The 24,929-nt window shown below is 45.0% G+C and overlaps 1 protein-coding gene across 3 annotated transcripts in view; it reads right to left on the reverse strand.

Moving 5' to 3' along the window:
- The window catches only part of LOC129838593 (lysine-specific demethylase 5A-like), a 59,143-nt gene that overhangs the window by 2,012 nt on the left and 32,202 nt on the right, over nucleotides 1-24,929 (reverse strand). For all 3 annotated transcript variants that reach the window (XM_055905674.1, XM_055905673.1, XM_055905672.1), the window contains exons 22-28: nucleotides 9,706-9,885; nucleotides 8,819-9,385; nucleotides 8,438-8,596; nucleotides 4,009-4,137; nucleotides 3,566-3,710; nucleotides 2,882-3,102; nucleotides 993-1,448 (exon numbers count right to left, since the gene is read on the reverse strand). In XM_055905674.1, the coding sequence (XP_055761649.1) occupies nucleotides 993-1,448; nucleotides 2,882-3,102; nucleotides 3,566-3,710; nucleotides 4,009-4,137; nucleotides 8,438-8,596; nucleotides 8,819-9,385; nucleotides 9,706-9,885 (1,857 nt within the window). The remainder of the gene's footprint in view (nucleotides 1-992; nucleotides 1,449-2,881; nucleotides 3,103-3,565; nucleotides 3,711-4,008; nucleotides 4,138-8,437; nucleotides 8,597-8,818; nucleotides 9,386-9,705; nucleotides 9,886-24,929) is intronic.

Consider the following 24,929-nt stretch of genomic DNA (forward strand, 5'->3'; position numbering starts at 1 on the left):
CAATTGTTCCACGATGCTCACATCCAAAGAGGTTTGCTTCACAGTGTCAAATATTAACTCGGCATACTTAGCGCTGCATCATAGTCAGCAAACAGAAATCCAAAGTGAGACATTCAGTTTTCGATCTGAAGAGCTAATATCATTAAACCCCCTAAAGGAAAGTATTCAAACCTCCCACTACTGTTTGTAAAGGTGATTGTGACATACTAAGAGAGGCGATTGCTGTGGAACAGTTAAAAATGAAACATCTTAAATGTCCAGTGATTTATTTGTGAAAACAGTTAGTGTGTCCCAACATTATGGGTGAATTGTAGAATGAAATGTTGATCTTAATTTAAGAAATGATACAAACTAATTGAAAACATTATATTAATAAAAATGACAACATGTCTAAGAATAGTCTAAGAACATGTCTAAGAATAGGAGCTACTCCTTAGTAAAGACACTAAGAAGTAGATCCTAATTCCCTTGACTGAATTTGACATTTTGCCGACGCATCTCTACTTGTACTTGGGTCAAAAACGGACTCGTGTTTGATAGGACACACACTGAACCCATCTCAGGCTCTCACTGACCTCTGTTGCACCCTGCTAACCAATAAACCCTCACACCTATCAATCATCTATGGAAATCACCTGTCAGAACGATTCTGAGTCGCTACATCCTCTCTCAAATGAGCCCCTCTCGCCTGGTCCAAAAATTGCTCCTTAGGCTATATTCAAGGTCTGACAGAAGATGCACTGCCCTCAGCTGGCAAAAGTAAGGTCTCAGTCAGTCAGTCTGGATGGGACATTTGAAAACCAGGGCAGAAGTCAGTCCCTAGGCTGAGGTTGTACCCATAGACACAATAATAGCCCCACCTAGGTGTTCTGACCATTTTCCTTACACCCCTCCAGTTATTTTGAAATGTGCATCAAGTAGTGTATATTGGAGATAAGGGTTGCTACACACACACACTATAGCTGTGTATATGCTTCTTGTGTCGCTCTCACCTTGTCCTTGCAGGGTCTCATACAGTTCTTGGATGCACAGACAGCGTTCTCGTCATTGGAGTCCTCAGCTCCGGACCAATCGTATTTTGACGGTATATCCAGGATCTTCTTCTCTTTCCTTTTCTCCAGTCCCTCCCTGACAGCCTCAGCCTTGATCACAGCTTTCTCCTTCCTCTTTCTCTCCTTCTCCTCTTTAGCCAGGCGCTTGGCCAGCTGTTTCAGTTCACGGTTCTTATCCGGGTTCAGCTTCAGCTTCTTCTTCTTGGGTTTCCCCAGCGGGTCTAAGAGGCTCCGTTTCGGATCCTTTGAGGACTTGGGGGACCGCATCATGTCTCCGACCCCAGAGACAGCTGCCATGAGAAGCTGGTGCTCCGCCCTCTCCAACTTCCTCTTCCTCTTCTTCTCAGAGTCCTTCATCTTGATCTTCACCGGCTTCTCAAACTGAGAATCCTCATGCTGGGAAGGGAAGACAGGAAAGAGGGATGGACAAAATTGCTCAATCAATAATCTCTACTGAAAGTGCTTTTAAGTCCATTAAGTAGACTTAATCAGGATCCAGGAAACAAGCCTTCGTATCACACATGTTCAGCTCAGATTCTAACATGTGTTTTCAGCCAGTGACTGTTTTCTTTACTGGAGCTGCCCTCTTGGCCAGATCTACCTTGACCTCAATGGCTCAACTTTGTTAAATAAAATAGCATGCACTGAACAAAAATATAAAACACAACATGCAACAATTTCAAAGATTTTACTGAGTTACAGTTCATATAAGGAAATCAGTCAATTGAAATAAATTCATTAGGCCCTAATCTATGGATTTCACATGTCTGGGAATACAGATATGCGTGTTGGTCACAGATACTTAAAACAATAGGTAGGGGGGGGTGGATCATAAAACCAGTCAGTGTCTGGTGTGACCATTTGCCTCATGCAGCGTGACACATCTTCGCATAGTGTTGATCAGGCCTGTTGATTGTGGCTTGTGGAATGTTGTCCCACTCCTCTGCAACGACTGTGCAAAGTTGCTGGACATTGTCGGGAACTGGAACACGCAGTTGTACACATCGACCCAGAGCATTCCAAACGTGCTCAATGGGTGACATGTCTGGTGAGTATGCAGGCCATGGAAGAACAGACATTTTCAGCTTCTAGGATTTTTGTGCAAATCCTTGTGACATGGGGCCGCGCATTGTTATGGTGGCGGATGAACGGCATGCCAATGGGCTTTAAGGATCTCGTTATGGTATCCTCTGTTCATTCAAATTGACATTGATCAAATGCAATTGCGTTCATTGTCCGTATGCCTGCCTATAACATATCCCCATCGCCACCATGGGGCACTCTGTTCACAACGTTGACTAAAGCAAACCGCTCGCCAACACAACTTCATTCATGCTGTCTGCCATCTGCCCGGTACAGTTGAAACCGGGATTCATCAGTGAAGAGCACATTTCTCCAGCATGCCAGTGGCCATCGAAGGTGAGGATTTGCCCACTGAAGTCGGTTATGACGCCAAACTGGAGTCAGGACGACAAGCACGAAGATGAGCTTCCCTGAGAGAGTTTCTGACAGTTTGTGCAGAAATTATTTGGTTGTGCGGTTGTGGTAAAGAAATTAACATTCAATTCTCTGGCAACAGCTCTGGTGGACAGTCCTGCAGACAGCATGGCAATTGCACGCTCCCTCAACTTTAGACATCTGTGGCATTGTGTTGTGTGCCAAAACGGTACATTATAGAGTGGCCTTTTATTGTCCCCAGCACTAGGTGCACCTGTGTAATGATCATGCTTTTTATATCAGCTTCTTGATATGTCATACCTGTCACTTCATGTTGCGTTTATATTTTTGTTCTGTATAAAAATAAGTGTATAAACCAGTGCTTCTCCTACCTCCATGACCTGTAGGAACCTCTCCTCAGAGGGAGGGTGTGTGGCCTCCAGGATCCTCCAGATGTGCTGGGTCTCATCCAGGGACACCTCTAGCAGGTCCCCCACCATCATCAGCTCCTCCAGCTGGGCCTTGGCCGGGGGGGACAGATCCAGCACAGGGGGCTCGAGAGAGCGGGGCACCAGGGGTGTCTTCCTGGGCTGCTTCCTGGGGGTGCTCTGATCTGGAGGGTAGAGGGTGAGAAGGAGTCATCAATCAACCAATGAAACACACATTTACCCCTTCAATATCTACAACATTTACATGTAGAGTTTAAGGTTAAGTACCTTGAGATGATCATTTCTAAATAAAGGTCCCAAAGACAATACACATAAGGAAAGGAAACAATACTCCAGAACAAAATTAATGGATGACACATTTATAAGTTACTACTTTATTTTTGGGGCTCCGGAGTGGCGCAGCGGTCTAAGGTACTGCATCTCAATGCTAGAGGCGTCACTACAAACACTATGGTTCGAATCCAGGCTGTATCACAAGCGGCTGTGAGTCCCATAGGGTGGCGCACAATTGGCCCAGCGTCGTCCGGGTTTGGCCGGTGTAGGCCGTCATTGTAAATAGGAATCTGTTCTTTAAAAAAAACTAGGCAAGTCAGTTAAGTATGACAGATTTGCGTAGCCATGTCTTACTCTGAGGGCAGGACTTGGAGGCAGAGGAGTAGGCGTGTTCAGCACAGAAAGAGGGTGTGGTGGGCCACATGTGACTGACTACTTCCTCCGACTTGACAGGGATCTCCTCATCACAAAACAGGTACGGCTTCACCTCACCTGGGTCCTGACACACACACACACATACACACACAGAGCATGAGAGAAAGAGAGCGCAAGAAAACGGGGCAAGTGAGGACACAATGCTAGAAAAGCAGGATTTGCTAAGTGCGGCGTCTTGCTTGAGACAAATTGAATAGTAATGTTTTACTGGCTTCGTTACCACTCCGTCTAAAATATTGCCTATAGAAAACTAGCATATACAGTAGTATATGGTTTCATTTTAATTGATTCAACAGGTATTTTTGATATTTTTAAAAACTCTTGACTTTTGAGAAAACTCTCCATAGGCCACACCACAGTACCTTCATGTCGTAGCCATATGTTTCCCTGATGTCCTCGTCTGAGTCTGTCTCCTCGTCATCGTAGTCGACAGACTGGCGTGGCGACGCTGCCCTGCTGAACCCTGCCTGCTGGAACGTCTGGATGTGACCCTACGTAGAGAACAGATCTCACAGTCATTCTGTTACTTCTCAGCAGTAGTAATATCACTACTGACATGAAGTTGCCTGTATATGAACCCCCCATAAATACCTTTACCCCTTTTCTCTCCACTCTACAGAAAGGACTCTTGGAAAGCCCTTCTGTTACCATAGAGAAAGTATGGTAACATCAAAAGGTTGGGGAATGGAACAATAATTCCCTTTCTCAACCAGTTGAAAGTGTTCATTGGTACTTAATTCTTATGGCTTAAATCCCGTTAACGGGATCGATATGACAACAGTCAGTGAAAGTGCAGGGCGCCAAATTCAAACAGAAATCTCATAATTAAAATTCCTCAAACATACAAGTATTTTACACCATTTAAAAAATAAACTTGTTGTTAATCCCACCACAGTGTCCGATTTCAAAAAGGCTTTACGACGAAAGCACACCAAACGATTATGTTAGATCAATAAGTTACCTAGTCACAGAAAAACACAGCCATTTTTCCAGCCAAAGAGAGGTGTCACAAAAAGCAGAAATAGAGATAAAATTAATCACTAACCTTTGATGATCTTCATCAGATGACACTCATAGGACTTCATGTTACACAATACATGTATGTTTTGTTCAATAAAGTTCATATTTATATCCAAAAATCTCAGTGTACATTGGCGCGTTATGTTTTGCCTCCAAAACATCCAGTGATTTTGCAGAGAGCCACATCAATTTACAGAAATACTCATCATAAATGTTGATGAAAATACAAGTGTTATACATGGAACTTTAGATAAACTTCCCCTTAATGCAACCCCTGTCTCAGATTTCAAAAAAGCTTTACCGAAAAAGCACACCATACAATAATCTGAGTACGGCGCTCAGACACAAAAACAAGCCATACAGATATCCGCCATGTTGTGGAGTAAACAGAAGTCAGAAATAGCATTATAAATATTCACTTACCTTTGATGATCTTCATCAGAATGCACTCCCAGGAATCCCAGTTCCACAATAAATGTTTGTTTTGTTCGATAACGTCCATAATTTATCTCCAAATACCTCCTTTTTGTTTGCGCCTTTACTTCACAAACCCAAATTCATTAGGCGCAGGCCAGACGAAAAGTCAAAAGGTTCCATTACAGTTCGTAGAAACATGTCAAACGATGTATAGAATCAATCTTTAGTATGTTTTTAACATAAATCTTCAATAATGTTTCAACCGGAGATATCTTGGAAAGTCTACACATTCCAGTTATCAGATGCACATGAAATTGTTGTGAAATTCAAATGTTTAAATATAAAACTATTTATGAAAAGCTGAAATGTAATTTTAGCTTCTAAATGAGAGAATTGTTTTCATAAGTAAACTTATGCTCACTCAGTGGCCACGCCCAAGTGAACAGACATTGGTTGAGAACTATGAAAAACACCCTTCTCTCCCCCAGTACAAAAGCCTGTTGACGGAAGTCAACGTTAGTTCCACAAATGTAGGACTGCTGTTCTAGCGTTTAAAAGGGAGAACTTCAACGTGGAGGTGACGATCACCACGCTGGAATGGTGAATTTTGACTAGACCAGCCAGAATACAGCACAAGCTGATTATGGCAACTTGGTATGAACTTTGAACTATTATTCACTAAAGAAGAAGTGATACCTACTAGACGTTGAATTATCAGCTGCAGCTGTAAACGTACGTGGCCTAGGAAAGGACAGACAATCTCCTAAGAACAACAGGGAACTTTACGTATCCGCTCTACAACACTACGACCAGAAAGATTCTTCAAAAGGACAATGGTGATCTCTGCTGGGAAAACCAGTCTTCAATCTTCAACCCATTTATCGAAGTGCAGCTCAGAGTAAATATATATCTTGCATTTTCCTTTTCCGACAGGGCAGTTATTAGAATGCATAACATTCTGTATTTACGGTAGCATAGCGTCTCAAGGTCCGATAGAGACCCAATCTCTTTGTCCCTCAGTCTTCCCGCTCTTTCATTCAAACCCAACCCCCTTCCTTTGTGTAACCAGCCATCACATCGGGTTAACCCACTAGGGGCTTTTCATGACATGATTAGTAATCGATGTATGATCTATCCTGTGTGTGTGTGTGTGTGTGTGTGTGTGTGTATATATATATATATATATATATAGATATATATATAGATATATATATAGATATATAGATATATAGATATATAGATAGATATATAGATATATAGATATATAGATATATAGATATATATATATATATATATATATATATATATATATATGTGATTCTGTGTGATTTAGGTATTTAGTAAATAAATAATTATGCCAATTTGTGTATTGCTGATTCAACTAGGGTTTATGCAGATAACCAAGTACTTACGACAATCAGAATGAGACCGATCGAGGTGACGATTAATAATTGACTGCTATTGATATAAAAGATCTTCAGATCTTTAAGAGAGTGGATTCAGGAGATAACCGCTCTATATAACTTAATGCTTCCGTGGTGCAGGTTATTAATAGTTTAATTGTTGCATGGTTTAATTCAATCACGTAATCAATTAAACGTTAGGTAATCGATTTGATAAAATAGCATGTCATAATTTAATCATAGTCAGAGACACGACACTACCGTGGAACCAATCTTTCTGTTTTTCACTCTCTAATGCACTGAACAAACGAGGAGGAAAAGAAGGAGGACATGAAAAAAAACACTTCCGTCTGTTCATCTCTTGACTTACCTTATCCCTAAGCATTTTGTTTAGAGGAATAACTGATCCATATAGAGAGTTAACTTCTTATGTCTGGGGGCAGTATTGAGTAGCTTGGATGAATAAGGTGCCCAGAGTAAACTGCCTGCTACTCAGGCCCAGGAGCTAAGATATGAATATTATTAGTAGATTTGGATAGAAAACACTCTGAAAGTTCTAAAACTGTTTGAATGATGTCTGTGAGTATAACAAAACTCATATGGCAGGCAAAAACATGAGAAAAAATCCAACCAGGAAGTGGGAAATTTGAGGTTTGTAGGTTTAAGTCTTTGCCTGTCCAATATCCAGTGTATATGGGGTCATATTGCACTTCCTAAGGCTTCCACTAGATGTCAACAGTCTTTAGAACCTTGTTTCAGGCTTCTACTGTGAAGGGGGAGAGAATGAAAGCTGATCGACTAAGAGGTCTGGCAAAATGCCATGAGCTCAGTCAGGCATGCGCCCGTGAGAGGTAGCTGCGTTCCTTTTCCTTTCTAAAGACAAAGGAATTCTCCGGTTGAAACATTATTGAAGATTTATGTTAAAAACATCCTAAAGATTGATTCTATACATCGTTTGACATGTTTCTACGAACTGTAATGGAACCTTTTGACTTTTCGTCTGGCCTGCACCTAATGAATTTGGGTTTGTGAAGTAAAGGCGCAAACAAAAAGGAGGTATTTGGAGATAAATTATGGACTTTATCGAACAAAACAAACATTTATTGTGGAACTGGGATTCCTGGGAGTGCATTCTGATGAAGATCAAAGGTAAGTGAATATTTATAATGCTATTTCTGACTTCTGTTGACTTCACAACATGGCGGGTATCTGTATGGCTTGTTTTGGTCTCTGAGCGCTGTACTCAGATTATTGCATGGTGTGCTTTTTCCGTAAAGCTTTTTTGAAATCTGACACAGCGGTTGCATTAAGGAGAAGTTTATCTATAATTCCATGCTTAACACTTGTATATTTTATCAATGTTTATTATGAGTATTTCTGTAAATTGATGTGACTCTCCGCAAAATCACATGATGTTTTGGAAGCAAAACATTACTGAACATAACGCGGCAATGTAAACTGAGATTTTTGGATATAAATATGAACTTTATCGAACAAAACATACATGTATTGTGTAACATGAAGTCCTATGAGTGTCATCTGATGAAGATCAAAGGTTAGTGATTCATTTTATCTCTTTCTGCTTTTTGTGACTCCTCTCTTTGGTTGAAAAAATGGCTGTGTTTTTCTGTGACTAGGTGCTGACCTAACATAATCGCATGGTATGCTTTCGTCGTAAAGCCTTTTTGAAATCGGACACTGTGGTGGGATTAACAACAAGTTTATCTTTAAAATTGTGTATAATACTTGTATGTTTGAGGAATTTTAATTATGAGATTTCTGTTTGAATTTGGCGCCCTGCACTTTCACTGGCTGTTGTCATATCGATCCCGTTAACGGGATTTCAGCCGTAAGAAGTTAACAGACAACTTTTTACACTGGATGCCATGTTAGCGTCTCCAAACTCACTATACATGGCTCTGAGTACCATACGGCACCATTAATCTCTTACCTGCAGGTCAGGGTTTGCGGCAGCCTTCTGCAGCTCAGCGTTGATAATCTTTTCGGTCTTCTCCCGGGCAGCCTGTTCTACCATCCGCTGACTGAGCACCGACAGCTTGGCCAGGGCCGAGGACAGCTCGTCTGTAGCCAGGGCCTGCCTGGCGCGGTCCTGCAAGTAGAGAGGATTTAGACGAATCAATTCCATTAATGAACAGAGATAATAGTTGAAATAAACAAGATTTAGTTTGATTCAGAATGTGTGGCTTTTCACCCTTTCACATACACTTCTTACTATGTTTTGCAGGTAAAACTCCTACCAAACTTTGATTAAATCAATCCTAGCAACCATAAAATAATTGATTCTGAAAACAGGTGTTGAACTCATCCCTACCTGCCAGCCCATGGCCCTCTCTGTCAGGCACTGTAGGGCCTCCCCCTCAGGCAGACGCACCGGCAGCTTCTGGAGGGACACCAGGAGGGACAGGATGGTCTCCAGACGCGGGCGACGTGAGCGCTGGCACAACGGGCACAGGAACTTTGCCTCCTTGCTGTTGCTCTGCCAACCGGCTGTGCCCATGAGCTTCTTCTGAGAGCCTGTTTTCGGTAACGGCACGCAGGCTCCGTGGAACCAGTCCTTGCACAGTTCACACTGCAACATAAACCCGCTGGCGGTCTTACGACACAGACAGAACTTCACCTCCTCGATACGGTCAGACATGGCCATCTTAGCCAGGTTGGCAGCTCGGAGGGAGTGGATGGCCTCAACCTCTTTCTGCTCCTTGGATTTGAATGCCGCTACAACGGTGGCCGGGTCGCAGGCGTCTTCGTAACTCTCGTCCAGGTCACTGAGACCCTCCAGGTCCAGACCTCCTCTCTCCTTCTCAAGGAGCTCCTTGACTCGTTTGCGTTTGCCCTTGCTGTTGCCGTAGATACCAATATCCACACGCGGACTAAGGACCTAAGAAAGACAACACACAAGAATAGAGATTAGCAAAGACTCTATCTAACTACCAGTCCTATGATAATATTGGTCCTATTCCCAACTACCTACAGTATAGACAGATGGAATTCACAACAATTTGCGAATGGTGATTCACCAACTTCTGCATCATTCTACATAGCTTAAGCAAATATCTCATATTGCAATCTAGGGTCAGCATAGTCTGAAAAGGGCTGCTTGGTTGGGGAAAAAATATTTCAAACCACCATCTCAGCAACATACTCATCCATGCCTTCTCAGTGCCTAGGTACAGCCAAACCCAGGGTATTACGACTTACCTGTAGCAGGGTGTAGGTGGAGTTTTTCTTGAGGAAGGTGCGTGCGGTCCTCTCCCTCCAGGCACGGGCCGAGGCCACCTGGGATTCGACCTGGGGCAGGGGGTCCAGCCGGACGGGGATGGAGCGACCCCTCGCCAGCAGGCTCTCCAGCTGCTCCAGGTATGCATAGTTACTGCCACTCTGGAGGGAGTGAAACACACCAGGGGAAACATAGGGGGAAAATAATAATGTCAATACAAAAAAAGGTGATGCATCGCACAGTATCACCCTTCCCATTCATGTTCTGATGACAAGATAAATTACAAATGTATCTGGTAACAACAACCATGTTTCCATCCAACTATTTATATGCAGTAAAGTTCCTGTCGTATAAAAAAAAAATCTAATAATCACAACAGGCCTGATGGAAACAGTATAAATCGGCAGTAAACTTTCCAAATGTCGACAGAAAAAAACGGGATAATTGTTTTGTCTGTGAAATAGATAAAAAGGACAAATGCAGTGGAAACGCGTTGATGCGGATTTGTTGATGGTATAACCATCACGTTGCAGTAAATAATATGGTTGTGTGGTCCTCCCAGTATGTCTTGGAAAAGCATTCATTACTGCACAGTTTATTAGGCTACAGACTAAATAAGTTTTGATGAACTTCACAGGGTGGTGAAAGTGCACAGTGATGAGGAGCTTGTTGCTTCTTCCCAATAAATATTGAGGGTCTTAACTTTATGCTGGTGACATGATGATCGGTGCTTGGCTGTCAAGTAAAAATGATCTTGCTCTTATCCATAATCTCATCATGAAGCCTACCCTCTGCTTTTTATCTGCGAGCTATTTACTAGAGCACAAGTGCCAAGACCAGATTGGGCACATTTTTTGTTTATCGCAGACTTTGTGGCAGAACCATCGACAGAGTTAAAAAATGGGATGGAAACACGTAGTACGTCTATTTTTTATTCAGTAAATGAAAAGTTATGTGCTTTTTATTTGCACTACATCAAGCAGCACAGCTTTTAATTCACAAGAAGCCAGTTTGATGGAAGCCAGTCTGCTGGTAAAATGTACATATTTTTTGGTGTGAATATTCGCTTGAAAATGTAATTTTTTATTTCCAATTTCGTGATATCCAAATTGGCAGTTAGTGTCTTGTCCCATTGCTGCAACTCCCGTATGGACTCCCGTATGGACTCAACCGGCCTTTGCCGGACGTTAGTGCAGACGCTTCTACTAGCCCCGGCCTGCTAACTTTATTTGAACACCGTGTCTCCCGCTTGCTAGGGTAGTAACGACAACCTAGCGGCTTCCCTGTTTCATCTATTGCTGTTCACTGGACACTATGATCACTTGGCTACATAGCTGATGCCTGCTGGACTGTTTAATAATCACGGTACTCCATTTTTTGTATCTGTCAGCCCCAGCCTCGAACCTGTGTGTAGTTAACTTCTTCGGGGTAGGGGGGCAGCATTTTCACTTTTGGATAAATAGCATGCCCAAATTCAACTGCCTGCTACTCAGAATATAAGATATGCATATTATTGGTAGAGTTGGATAGAAAACACTCTGAAGTTTCTAAAACTGTTTGAATCATGTCTGTGAGTATAACAGAACTTATGTAGCAGGCAAAACCCAGAGGACAAACCATTCAGAATGTTTTTTTTTTTTTTGAGGTCACTCTTTTCAATGATTTTTCATTGGGACACCAGATTTCTAAGGGACTTTTTTGCAGTTCCTACAGCTTCCACTGGATGTCACCAGTCTTTGGAAATTGGTTGAGGTTTTTCCTTTGCGTAATGAAGAAGTACGGCCATCTTAAATGAGAGTCACTTGAAGCAAATTGTTTGAGGCACATTACCAGAAAGGTTGCGTCAGTTTGTTTTCTTTTTGTGTTGAACACAGATCATCCCGTCTTCAATTTGATCAATTATTAGCATTTAAAAATACCTAACGTTGTATTACAAAAGTAGTTTGAAATGTTTTGGTAAAGTTTACATGTAACTTTTGAGATATTTTGTAGTGACGTTGCGCAAGTTGGAAGCTGTGTTTTTCTGGATGAAACGCGCCAAATAAATTGACATTTGGATATATATTGACGGAATTAATCGAACAAAAGAACCATTTGTGATGTTTATGGGACATATTGGAGTGCCAACAAAAGAAGTTCGTCAAAGGCATGAATTTTATTTTTATTTCTGCGTTTTGTGTCGTGCCTGCAGTGTTGAAATATGCTACTCTTTGTTTACTGTTGTGCTATCATCAGATAATAGCATCTTATGCTTTCGCCGAAAAACCTTTTTGAAATCTGACATGTTGGCTGGATTCACAACGAGTGTAGCTTTAATTTGGTATCTTACATGTGTGATTTAATGAAAGTTTGATTTTTATATCATTTTATTTGAATATGGCCCTCTGTATTTTCCCTGGCTATTGGCCAGGTGGGACGATTGCGACCTACCCCAGAGAGGTTAACTGACTCTCTGCACATTCATCGCCATTTTACCTGTTGTCTTAGCGTAATAGCTGTTGTCTTACCCATTTTCTTAGCTAGCTCTCCCAATCAACACCTGTGATTGCTTAATGCCTCACTTTATGTCTCACTCTAATATCAATATGTCTTGAATACGGTTGTTTAGGATAGTTATCATTGTTTTAGTTCACTGCGGAGCCCCGAGTCTTACTCAACATGCCTCAGATACCTAATTTGTCCCACCTCCCACACATGCGGTGACCTCACGCAGCATAACTAGTGCGTCCAGAGATGCAACCTCTCTTATCGTCACTCAATGCCTAGGTTTACCTCCACTGTACCCGCACCCTACCATACCCGTCTGTATATTATGCCCTGAATCTATCCTACCACGCACAGAAATCTGCTCCTTTTATTCGCTGTCCCCAACGCAATAGACGACCAGTTTTGATAGCCTTTAGCCGTACCCTCATCCTACTCCTCCTCTGTTCCTCGGGTGATGTAGAGGTTAACCCAGGCCCTGCGTGTCCCCAGGCCCTCTCATTTGTTGACTTATGTAATCGCAAAAGCCTTAGTTTCATGCATGTTAACATCAGAAGCCTCCTCCCTAAGTTTGTTTTACTCACTGCTTTAGCACACTCCGCCAACCTTGATGTCTTTGCCGTGTCTGAATCCTGGCTTAGGAAGTCAACCAAAAATTCTGAAATGTTCATCCCCAACTACAGCATTTTCCGTTAAGATAGAACTGCCAAATGGGGAGGAGTCGCAATCTACTGCAGAGATAGCCTACAAAGTTCTGTCATACTTTCCAGGTCTATGCCCAAACAGTTCGAGCTTCTAATTTAAAAAATGAATCTCTCCAGAAATAAGTCCCTCACTGTTGCCACCTGTTATAGACCCCCTTCAGCTCCCAGCTGTGCCCTGGACACCATATGCGAACTGATTGCCCCCATTTCTGGCTCGTGCGTGTCAGCTTCACCTGTGACGTCACTTCCTGTTGAATCTGCAGACGTGTTGCTGTGCGTTTTGTTGCTGTGCGATTTGCTGCGAACTTTACTTTACTTTGCTAGCTGACAACTTTACGTTTTTTGTTTTGTTTCTGTTTTTAATTACCGTTTATATTTTTAGTTTTTCCATCGCAACTTTTTTCCCTCATTCAACCTTTTCACTCCGGACGCTTTATCTGGACATGGTTCGTCAACACCTTCAACAGCCGAAGCTAAGTAGTAACATTAACATGATGTCTTCTAATTGCAGTCGCTGTACTCATAATATACAGGAGAACGATCGCCTTACGGCGAAAATAGCTGTGCTGCAAGCCCAGCTTCAGACGCAATCGTTAGGCAAGGGTATTTTCAGTGTAGGAAAGGAAGAAACAGCGTCTGTGCCACCAGTAAGTACAGATAGTAACGTTAGTATAAATCCCCCCGCACAGTCCCCGCAGCCGGACAACTTTCTCATGGCTTCTGGAGGGAAATGCTGTTGGAATGCTCAACCGGTGTCGCTCATTCAGCCGACAGAAACTTTCAACCGGTTTTCCCCATTATGTAGCGAGTCGGAGTCTGAGTCTTCTCTTGTCTCTACTCCTCCCGTTACGGGGTCTGAGACGCCGAAGGCTCCCACCGTTAGCTCTGACAAATTGAAAACCCTAGTCATTGGCGACTCCATTACCCGCAGTATTAGACTTAAAACGAATCACCCAGCGATCATACACTGTTTACCAGGGGGCAGGGCTACCGACGTTAAGGCTAATCTTAAGATGGTGCTGGCTAAAGCTAAATCTGGCGAGTGTAGAGAGTATAGAGATATTGTTATCCACGTCGGCACCAACGATGTTAGGATGAAACAGTCAGAGGTCACCAAGTGCAACATAGCTTCAGCGTGTAAATCAGCTAGAAAGATGTGTCGGCATCGAGTAATTGTCTCTGGCCCCCTCCCAGTTAGGGGGAGTGACGAGCTCTACAGCAGAGTCTCAGCACTCAATCGCTGGTTGAAAACTGTTTTCTGCCCCTCCCAAAAGATAGAATTTGTAGATAATTGGCCCTCTTTCTGGGACTCACCCACAAACAGGACCAAGCCTGACCTGCTAAGGAGTGACGGACTCCATCCTACCTGGAGGGGTGCTCTCATCTTATCTACCAACATAGATAGGGCTCTAACTCCTCTAGCTCCACAATGAAATAGGGTGCAGGCCAGGCAGCAGGCTGTTAGCCAACCTGCCAGCTTAGTGGAGTCTGCCAATAGCACAGTCAGTGTAGTCAGCTCAGCCATACCCATTGAGACTGTGTCTGTGCCTCGACCTAGGTTGGGCAAAACTAAACATGGCGGTGTTCGCCTTAGCAATCTTATTAGGATAAAGACCTCCTCCATTCCTGCCATTATTGAAAGAGATCGTGATACCTCACATCTCAAAATAGGGTTACTTAATGTTAGATCCCTCACTTCAAAGGCAGTCATAGTCAATGAACTAATCACTGATCATAATCTTGATGTGATTGGCCTGACTGAAACATGGCTTAAGCCTGATGAATTTACTGTGTTAAATGAGGCCTCACCTCCTGGTTACACTAGTGACCATATCCCCCGTGCATCCCGCAAAGGCGGAGGTGTTGCTAACATCTACAATAGCAAATTTCAATTTACAAAAAAGAAAATGGCGTTTTCGTCTTTTGAGCTTCTAGTCATGAAATCTATGCAGCCTACTCAATCACTTTTTATAGCTACTGTTTACAGGCCTCCTGGGCCATATACAGCGTTCCTCTCTGAGTTTCCTGAATTCCTATCAGACCTTGTAGTCATAGCAGATCATATTCTAATTTTTGGTGATTTTAATATTCACATGGAGAAGTCCACAGACCCACTCCAAAAGTCTTTCGGAGCCATCATCGACTCAGTGGGTTTTGTCCAACATGTCTCTGGACCTACTCACTGCCACAGTCATACTCTGGACCTAGTTTTGTCCCATGGAATAAATGTTGTAGATCTGAATGTTTTTCCACATAATCCTGGACTATCGGACAACCATTTTATTACGTTTGCAATCGCAACAAATAATCTGCTCAGTCCCCAACCAAGGAGCATCAAAAGTCGTGCTATAAATTCTCAGACAACACAAAAATTCCTTGATGCCCTTCCAGACTCCTTCTGCCTACCCAAGGACGTCAGAGGACAAAAATCAGTTAACCACTTAACTGAGGAACTCAATTTAACCTTGCGCAATACCCTAGATGCAGTTGCACCCCTAAAAACGAAAAACATTTGTCATAAGAAACTAGCTCCCTGGTATACAGAAAATACCCGAGCTTTGAAGCAAGCTTCCAGGAAATTGGAACGGAAATGGCGCCACACAAAACTGGAAGTCTTCCGACTAGCTTGGAAAGACAGTACCGTGCAGTACCGAAGAGCCCTCACTGCTGCTCGATCATCCTACTTTTCCAACTTAATCGAGGAAAATAAGAACAATCCAAAATGTATTTTTGATACTGTTGCAAAGCTAACTAAAAAGCAGCATTCCCCAAGAGAGGATGGCTTTCACTTCAGCAGTAATAAATTCATGAACTTCTTTGAGGAAAAGATCATGACCATTAGAAAGCAAATTACGGACTCCTCTTTGAATCTGTGTATTCCTCCAGGGCTTAGCTGTCCTGGATCTGCACAGCTCTGCGAGGGCCTGGGATCGGGAGAGACACTTAAGTGTTTTAGTACTATATCTCTTGACACAATGATGAAAATAATCATGGCCTCTAAACCTTCAAGCTGCATACTGGATCCTATTCCTACTAAACTGCTGAAGGAGCTGCTTCCTGTGCTTGGCCCTCCTATGTTGAACATAATAAACAGCTCTCTATCCACCGGATGTGTACCAAACTCACTAAAAGTGGCAGTGATAAAGCCTCTCTTGAAAAAGCCAAACCTTGACCCGGAAAATATAAAAAACTATCGGCCTATATCGAATCTTCCATTCCTCTCAAAAATTTTAGAAAAAGCTGTTGCGCAGCAACTCACTGCCTTTCTGAAGACAAACAATGTATACGAAATGCTTCAGTCTGGTTTTAGACCCCATCATAGCACTGAGACTGCACTTGTGAAGGTGGTAAATGACCTTTTAATGGCGTCAGACCGAGGCTCTGCATCTGTCCTCGTGCTACTAGACCTTAGTGCTGGCTTTGACACCATCGATCACCACATTCTTTTGGAGAGACTGGAAACCCAAATTGGTCTACACGGACAAGTTCTGGCCTGGTTTAGATCTTACCTGTCGGAAAGATATCAGTTTGTCTCTGTGAATGGTCTGTCCTCTGACAAATCAACTGTACATTTCGGTGTTCCTCAAGGTTCCGTTTTAGGACCACTATTGTTTTCACTATATATTTTACCTCTTGGGGATGTTATTCGAAAACATAATGTTAACTTTCACTGCTATGCGGATGACACACAGCTGTACATTTCAATGAAACATGGTGAAGCCCCAAAATTGCCCTCGCTAGAAGCCTGTGTTTCAGACATAAGGAAGTGGATGGCTGAAAACTTTCTACTTTTAAACTCGGACAAAACAGAGATGCTTGTTCTAGGTCCCAAGAAACAAAGAGATCTTCTGTTAAATCTGACAATTCATCTTGATGGTTGTAAAGTCGTCTCAAATAAAACTGTGAAGGACCTCGGCGTTACTCTTGACCCTGATCTCTCTTTTGACGAACATATCAAGACTGTTTCAAGGACAGCTTTTTTCCATCTACGTAACATTGCAAAAATCAGAAATTTTCTGTCCAAAAATGATGCAGAAAAATTAATCCATGCATTTGTTACTTCTAGGTTAGACTACTGCAATGCTCTACTTTCCGGCTACCCGGATAAAGCACTAAATAAACTTCAGTTAGTGCTAAATACGGCTGCTAGAATCCTGACTAGAACCAAGAAATTTGATCATATTACTCCAGTGCTAGCTTCCCTACACTGGCTTCCCGTTAAGGCATGGGCTGATTTCAAGGTTTTACTGTTAACCTTTAAAGCGTTACATGGGCTTGCTCCTACCTATCTTTCCGAGTTGGTCCTGCCGTACATACCTACACGTACGCTACGGTCACAAGACGCAGGCCTCCTAATTGTCCCTAAAATTTCTAAGCAAACAGCTGGAGGCAGGGCTTTCTCCTATAGATCTCCATTTTTATGGAACAGTCTGCCTACCCATGTGAGAGACGCAGACTCAGTCTCAACCTTTAAGTCTTTACTGAAGACTTATCTCTTCAGTAGGTCATATGATTGAGTGTAGTCTGGCCCAGGAGTGTGAAGGTAAACGGAAAGGCTCTGGAGCAACGAACCGCCCTTGCTGTCTCTCCAGGGCCGGTTCCCCTCTCTCCACTGGGATTCTCTGCCTCTAACCCTGTTACTGGGGCTGAGTCACTGGCTTGCTGGTGCTCTTTCATGCCGTCCCTAGGAGGGGTGCGTCACTTGAGTGGGTTGAGTTACTGACGTGAACTTCCTGTCTGGGTTGGCGCCCCCCCTTGGTTGTGCTGTGGTGGAGACCTTTGTGGGCTATACTCGGCCTTGTCTCAGGATTGTAAGTTGGTGGTTGAGGAAATCCCTCTAGTGGTGTGGGGGCTGTGCTTTGGCAGAGTGGGTGGGGTTATATCCTTCCTGTTTGGCCCTGTCCGGGGGTTTCTTCGGATGGGGCCACAGTGTCTCCTGACCGCTCCTGTCTCAGCCTCCAGTATTTATGCTGCAGTAGTTTATGTGTCGGGGGGCTAGGGTCAGTTGGTTATACCTGGAATACTTCTCCTGTCTTATCCAGTGTCCTGTGTGAATTTAAGTATGCTCTCTCTAATTCTCTCGTTCTCTCTTTCTCTCTGAGAACCTGAGCTCTAGGACCATACGTCAGGACTACCGGGCATGCTGACACCTTGCTGTCCCCAGTCCGCCCGGCCTTGCTGCTATTCCAGTTTCAACTGTTTCTGCCTGCGGTTACGAAACCCCTACCTGTCCCAGACCTGCTGTTTTCAACTCTTAATGATCGGCTATGAAAAGCCAACAGATTTATTCCTGATTATTATTTGACCATGCTTGTCATTTATGAACATTTTGAAAATCTTGGCTCTCTCTAATTTTCTCCTTCTCTCTTTCTCTCGGAGGACCTGAGCCCTAGGACCATACGTCGGGACTACCGGCCGTGGTGACTCCTTGCTGCCCCCAGTCCGCCTGGCCTTGCTGCTATTCCAGTTTCAACTCTTCTGCCTGATTTTATGGAACCCCTACCTGTCCCAGACCTGCTGTTTTCAACTCTTAATGATCGGCTATGAAAAGCCAACTGAGATTTATTCCTGATTATTATTTGACCATGCTTGTCATTTATGAACATTTTGAAAATCTTGGCTCTCTAATTTTCTCCTTCTCTCTTTCTTTCTCTCGGAGGACCTGGGCCCTAGGACCATGCGTCGGGACTGCCGCCCGTGGTGACTCCTTGCTGTCCCCAGTCCGCCTGGCCTTGCTGCTATTCCAGTTTCAGCTGTTCTGCCTGCGGTTATGGATCCGCCACCTGTCCCAGACCTGTTGTTTTTCAACTCTTAATGATCAGCTATGAAAAGCCAACTGAAAATTATTCATGATTATTATTTGACCATGCTTGTCACTTATGAACATTTTTGAACATCTTGGCATAGTTCTGTTATAATCTCCACCCGGCACAGCCAGAAGAGGACTGGCCACCCCTCATAGCCTGGTTCCTCTCTAGGTTTCTTCCTAGGTTTTGGCCTTTCTAGGGAGTTTTTCCTAGCCACCGTGCTTCTACACCTGCATTCTAGCTGTTTGGGGTTTTAGGCTGGGTTTCTGTACAGCACTTCGAGATATTATCTGATGTACGAAGGGCTATATAAAATAAAATTGATTGATTGATTGATTGATCTATCTTCAGAGATCGTTCTGTTAGGTGACCTAAACTGGGATATGCTTAACACCCTCACACAAATCATCAAGGAATCCACCAGGTACAACCCTAAATCTGTAGATATGGGCACCCTCATAGATATTATCCTGACCAACTTGCCCTCCAAATACACCTCTGCTGTTTTCAATCAGGATCTCAGCGATCACTGCCTCTTTGCCTGCAACCGCGGCCAAACGACCACCCCTCATCATTGTTAAACGCTCCCTAAAAATCTTCTGCGAGCAGGCCTTTCTAATCAATCTGGTCCGGGTATCCTGGAAGGATATTGACCTCATCCCGTCAGTAGAGGATGCCTGGTCATTCTTTAAAAGTAATTTCCTCACCATCTTCAATAAGCATGCCCTTTTCAAAAAATGGAGAACTAAGACCAGATATAGCCCTTGGTTCACTCCAGACCTGACTGTCCTCAACCAGCACAAAAACATCCTGTGGCGGACTGCACTAGCATCGAATAGTCCCCGCAATATGCAACTTTTCAGGGAAGTCAGGAACCAATACACGCAGTCAGTTAGGGGAAAAAAGGCAAACCTTTTCAAACAGAAATGTGCATCCTGAAGCTCTAACTCCAAAAAGTTTTGGGACACTAAAGTCTATGGAGAATAGGAGCACCTCCTCCCAGCTGCCCACTGCACTGAGGCTAGGTAACACTGTCACCACCGATAAATCTAAGATAATCGAGAATTTCAAAAAGCATTTTTCTACGGCTGGCCATGCTTTCCTCCTGGCTACACGAACCCCGACCAACAGCTCCGCACTCCCCGCAGCTACTTGCCCAAGAGTCCCCAGCTTCTCCTTCACCCAAAACCAGATAGCAGATGTTCTGAAAGAGCTGCAAAACCTGGACCCGTACAAATCAGCTGGGCTAGACAATCTGGACCCTCTCTTTCTAAAATTATCCGCCGCAATTGTTGCAACCCCTATTATCAGTCTGTTCAACCTCTCTTTCGTATCGTTTGAGATCCCTAAAGATTGGAAAGCTGCCGCGGTCATCCCCCACTTCAAAGGGGGTGACACTCTAGACCCAAACTGTCACAGACCTATATCCATCCTGCCTTTCTAAAGTCTTCGAAAGCCAAGTAAACAAACAGATAACCGACCATTTCGAATTTCACCGTACCTTCTCCGCTGTGCAATTCGGTTTCGGAGCTGGTCACGGGTGCACCTAAGCTACGCTCAAGGTACTAAACGATATCATAACCTCCATCGATAAAAGACAGTACTGTGCAGCCGTCTTCATCGACCTGGCCAAGGCTTTCGACTCTGTCAATCACCGTATTCTTATCGGCAGACTCAACAGCCTTGGTTTCTCAAATGACTGCCTTGCCTGGTTCACCAACTACTTCTCAGAGTTCAGTGTGTCAAATCGGCGGGCCTGTTGTCCGGACCTCTGGCAGTCTCGATAGGGTTACCACAGGGTTCAAATCTCGGGCCGACTCTTTTCTCTATATATCAACGATGTCGCTCTTGCTGCTGGTGATTCCCTGATCCTCCTCTACGCAGACGACACCCTTCTGTATACATCTGGCCCTTCTTTGGACACTGTGCCAACAAGCCTCCAAACAAGCTTTAATGCCATACAACACTCCTTCCGCGGCCTCCAATTGCTCTTAAATGCTAGCAAAACAAAATGCATGCTCTTCAACCGATCGCTGCCCGCACCCGCCCGACTAGCATCACTACTCTGTACGGTTCTGACTTAGAATATGTGGACAACTACAAATACCTAGGTGTCTGGCTAGACTGTAAACTCTCCTTCCAGACTCATATTAAACATCTCCAATCCAAAATAAAATCTAGAACTGGCTTCCTGTTTTGCAACAAAGTGTCACGCCCTGGCCTTAGTATTCTTGGTTTTCTTTATTATTTTAGTTAGGTCAGGGTGTGACATGGGGAATGTTTTTGTTTTGTTGGTTTTGGGTGTTTATGGTAAAGGGGTTGTGTATAGTATATGGGTTTGTGTGGAGTACATGTTTCTAGTATTGTCTATGTATGTTTAGTTGTCTAGGAGAGTCTATGGTTACCTGAATGAGTTCCCAATTAGAGACAGCTGATTTCGGTTGTCTCTGATTGGGAGCCTTATTTAGGGTAGCCATAGGCTCTCATTGGTTGTGGGTAATTGTCTATGTAGAACGTTTGTAGCCTGTATGTATGTGCACAACGTTTGTAGCTTCACGGTCGTTTTCTTGTTTTGTTAGTTTGTATAGAGTTTTGTGTCGTGTTCATCTTCGTGTTGTTAAATAAAAGAAGATGGCTTATTTTCCAACTGCTGCATTTTGGTCCGTCAATCCGCCACACGATCGTGATAGAATTACCCACCATAGGACCAAGCGGCATGGAAGGCGGCAACAGGACCTACCTACACAGGATTTCTGGAGATGGGAGGAAATTCTAGACGGGAGAGGACCCTGGTCACAGCCAGGGGAATATCACTGCCCCAAGGCAGAGATGGAGGCAGCACGGAGACACGGGAGGAAGCCCAAGAGACAGCACAAAAAAATTTTTGGAGGGGGGCACTTGGAGCAGTCGGCGAAGTTGAGGGGTGAGTCTGAGTGTGTCGAGGAGTTATTGGACAGATTGGAGGAGAGTGAACGAAGGGGAGATTATGAGACATTCGAAGAGTTGTTGACGAAATTGGAGGAGAGTGAAGAGAGAGAGCTGTTGGTTTGGCAGAGTATGCAATGCATTCTCCCTGAGGAGCGTATTAGCTGTCCGATGCCACCTGTGTCAGTTCCTCGTACTCAGCCTGAAACTCGTGTTAAAGTTCCGGAAGATTTGATGCCGGCTATACACACCAGGTCTCCAGTACACCTTCACAACCCGGTGTGTCCTGTTCCTACTTTTTGCACTCATCCTGAGATGCATGTCCCCAGCCCTGTACCACTAGTTCCGGCACCAAGCACTAGGTCTAAGGTGCGTCTCCAGAGCCCTTTACGCACTGTTCCTGCTCCTCGCACTAGCTTTGAGGTGCGTGTTTCCAGCCCATTACCACCAGTGCCTACACCACGCATCAAGCTTCCTGGGTGTCTCCAGAGCCCTGTTGTTCCTCCACGTACTAGCCCTGTGGTGCGTGTCTCCAGCACATTACCACCAGTGCCTACACCACGCACCAAGCCCTCTGTGTGTCTCCAGAGTCCTGTACGCACTGTTCCTTCTCCCCGTACTCGCCCTGATGTGCGGGTCCTCAGCCCGGTACCACCAGTACCGGTACCACGCACAAGGCCTATAGTACGCCTTGAGAGTCCAGTGTGCCCTGTTGTTGCTCCCCGCACTAGCCTTGAGATGCGTGTCCCTAGCCCGGTACCACCAGTTCCGGCACCACGCACTAGGCCTAATGTGCGTCTCCAGGGTCCAGTATGCCCTGTTCCTTCTCCCCGCACTAGCCCTGAGATGCGTGTCCCCAGCCCGGTGCTACCAGTCCCGGCACCACGCACCAGGCCTACAGTGCGCCTCAGCCGGCAGGAGTCTGCCGTCTGCACAGCGATGACTGAACTGCCCGTCTGCCAAGCGCCATCTGAGCCATCCGTCTCCCCAGCGCCATCTGAGCCATCCGTCTCCCCAGCGCCATCTGAGCCATCCGTCTGCAATGAGCCTGCAAAGCCGCCCGTCTGCCATGAGCCTGCAAAGCCGCCCGTCTGCCATGAGCCCACTGAGCCGTCCGCCAGACAGGAGCCGCTAGAGCCGCCAGCCAGACAGGAGCCGCTAGAGCCGTCCGTCAGACAGGATCTGCCAGAGCCGTCAACCAGACAGGATCTGCCAGAGCCGCCAACCAGACAGGATCTGCCAGAGCCGCCAACCAGACAGGATCTGCCAGATCAGTCAGTCAGCCATGAGCAGCCAGATCCGTCAGCCAGCCATGAGCAGCCAGATCCGTCAGCTAGCCATGAGCAGCCAGATCCGTCAGCTAGCCATGAGCAGCCAGATCCGTCAGCTAGCCATGAGCAGCCAGATCCGTCAGCTAGCCATGAGCAGCCAGATCCGTCAGCTAGCCATGAGCAGCCAGATCCGTCAGTTAGCCATGAGCAGCCAGATCCGTCAGCTAGCCATGAGCAGCCAGATCCGTCAGCTAGCCATGAGCAGCCAGATCCGTCAGCTAGCCATGAGCAGCCAGATCCGTCAGCCAGCCATGAGCAGCCAGATCCGTCAGCTAGCCATGAGCAGCCAGATCCGTCAGCCAGCCATGAGCAGCCAGATCCGTCAGCTAGCCATGAGCAGCCAGATCCGTCAGCTAGCCATGAGCAGCCAGATCCGTCAGCCAGCCATGAGCAGCCAGATCCGTCAGCCAGCCATGAGCAGCCAGATCCGTTAGCCAGCCATGAGCAGCCAGATCTGTCAGCCAGCCATGGGCCGTCCCTCAGTCCGGAGCTGCAGTCCCTCAGTCCGGAGCTGCCATTCCTCAGTCCGGAGCTGCCATTCCTCAGTCCGGAGCTGCCCCTTACCCTGGTACTGCCCCTTACCCTGGTGCTGCCACTTACCCTGGTGCTGCCCCTTACCCTGGTGCTGCCCCTTACCCTGGTACTGCCCCTGACCCTGGTACTGCCCCTTACCCTGGTACTGGCCCTTAGTTCGGAGCTGTCCCTTAGTCCGGAACTGCCCTTTAATGCAATGGGGTTAATGTGGAGGGGGGTCGTTTGGAGGAAGCCTAGGAGGTGTTTAGGTACTGTGGTGACGTGGGGACCGCGACCAGAGCCGGAGCCGCCACCGTGGATGGAAGCCCACCCAGACCCTCCCCTAGACTGTGTATGGTGCGCCCGGAGTTCGCGCCTCAAGGGGGGGGTTATGTCACGCCCTGGCCTTAGTATTCTTGGTTTTCTTTATTATTTTAGTTAGGTCAGGGTGTGACATGGGGAATGTTTTTGTTTTGTTGGTTTTGGGTGTTTATGGTAAAGGGGTTGTGTATAGTATATGGGTTTGTGTGGAGTACATGTTTCTAGTATTGTCTATGTATGTTTAGTTGTCTAGGAGAGTCTATGGTTACCTGAATGAGTTCCCAATTAGAGACAGCTGATTTCGGTTGTCTCTGATTGGGAGCCTTATTTAGGGTAGCCATAGGCTCTCATTGGTTGTGGGTAATTGTCTATGTAGAACGTTTGTAGCCTGTATGTATGTGCACAACGTTTGTAGCTTCACGGTCGTTTTCTTGTTTTGTTAGTTTGTATAGAGTTTTGTGTCGTGTTCATCTTCGTGTTGTTAAATAAAAGAAGATGGCTTATTTTCCAACTGCTGCATTTTGGTCCGTCAATCCCCCACACGATCGTGACACAAAGTCTTCTTCACTCACGCTGCAAAACATAACCTCGTAAAACTGACTATCCTACCGATCCACGACTTTGGCGATGTCATTTACAAAATAGCCTCCAACAGTCTACTCAGCAAACTGGATGCAGTCTATCACAGTGCCATCCATTTTGTCACCAAAGCACCATATACCACCCACCACTGCGACCTGTATGCTCTCATCGGTTGACCCTCGCTACATATTCGTCCCCAGACCCACTGGCTCCAGGTCATCTATAAGTCTTTGCTAGGTAAAGCTCCACCTTATCTCAGCTCACTGGTCACCATAACACCAACCCGTAGCACACGCTCCAGCAGGTATATCTCACTGGTCATCACCAAAGCCAACATCTCCTTTGGCCGCCTTTCCTTCCAGTTGTCTGCTGCCAATGACTGGAACAAATTGCAAAAATTGCTGAAGTTGGAGACTTATATCTCCCTCACTAACTTAAAGCATCAGATATCTGAGCAGCTTACCGATCGCTGCAGCTGTACACAGCCCATCTGTAAATAGCCCATCCAACTACCTACCTCATCCCCATATTGTTTTTA

Source organism: Salvelinus fontinalis, chromosome 39, assembly GCF_029448725.1.
Source record: "Salvelinus fontinalis isolate EN_2023a chromosome 39, ASM2944872v1, whole genome shotgun sequence".
NCBI lineage: Eukaryota > Metazoa > Chordata > Actinopteri > Salmoniformes > Salmonidae > Salvelinus > Salvelinus fontinalis.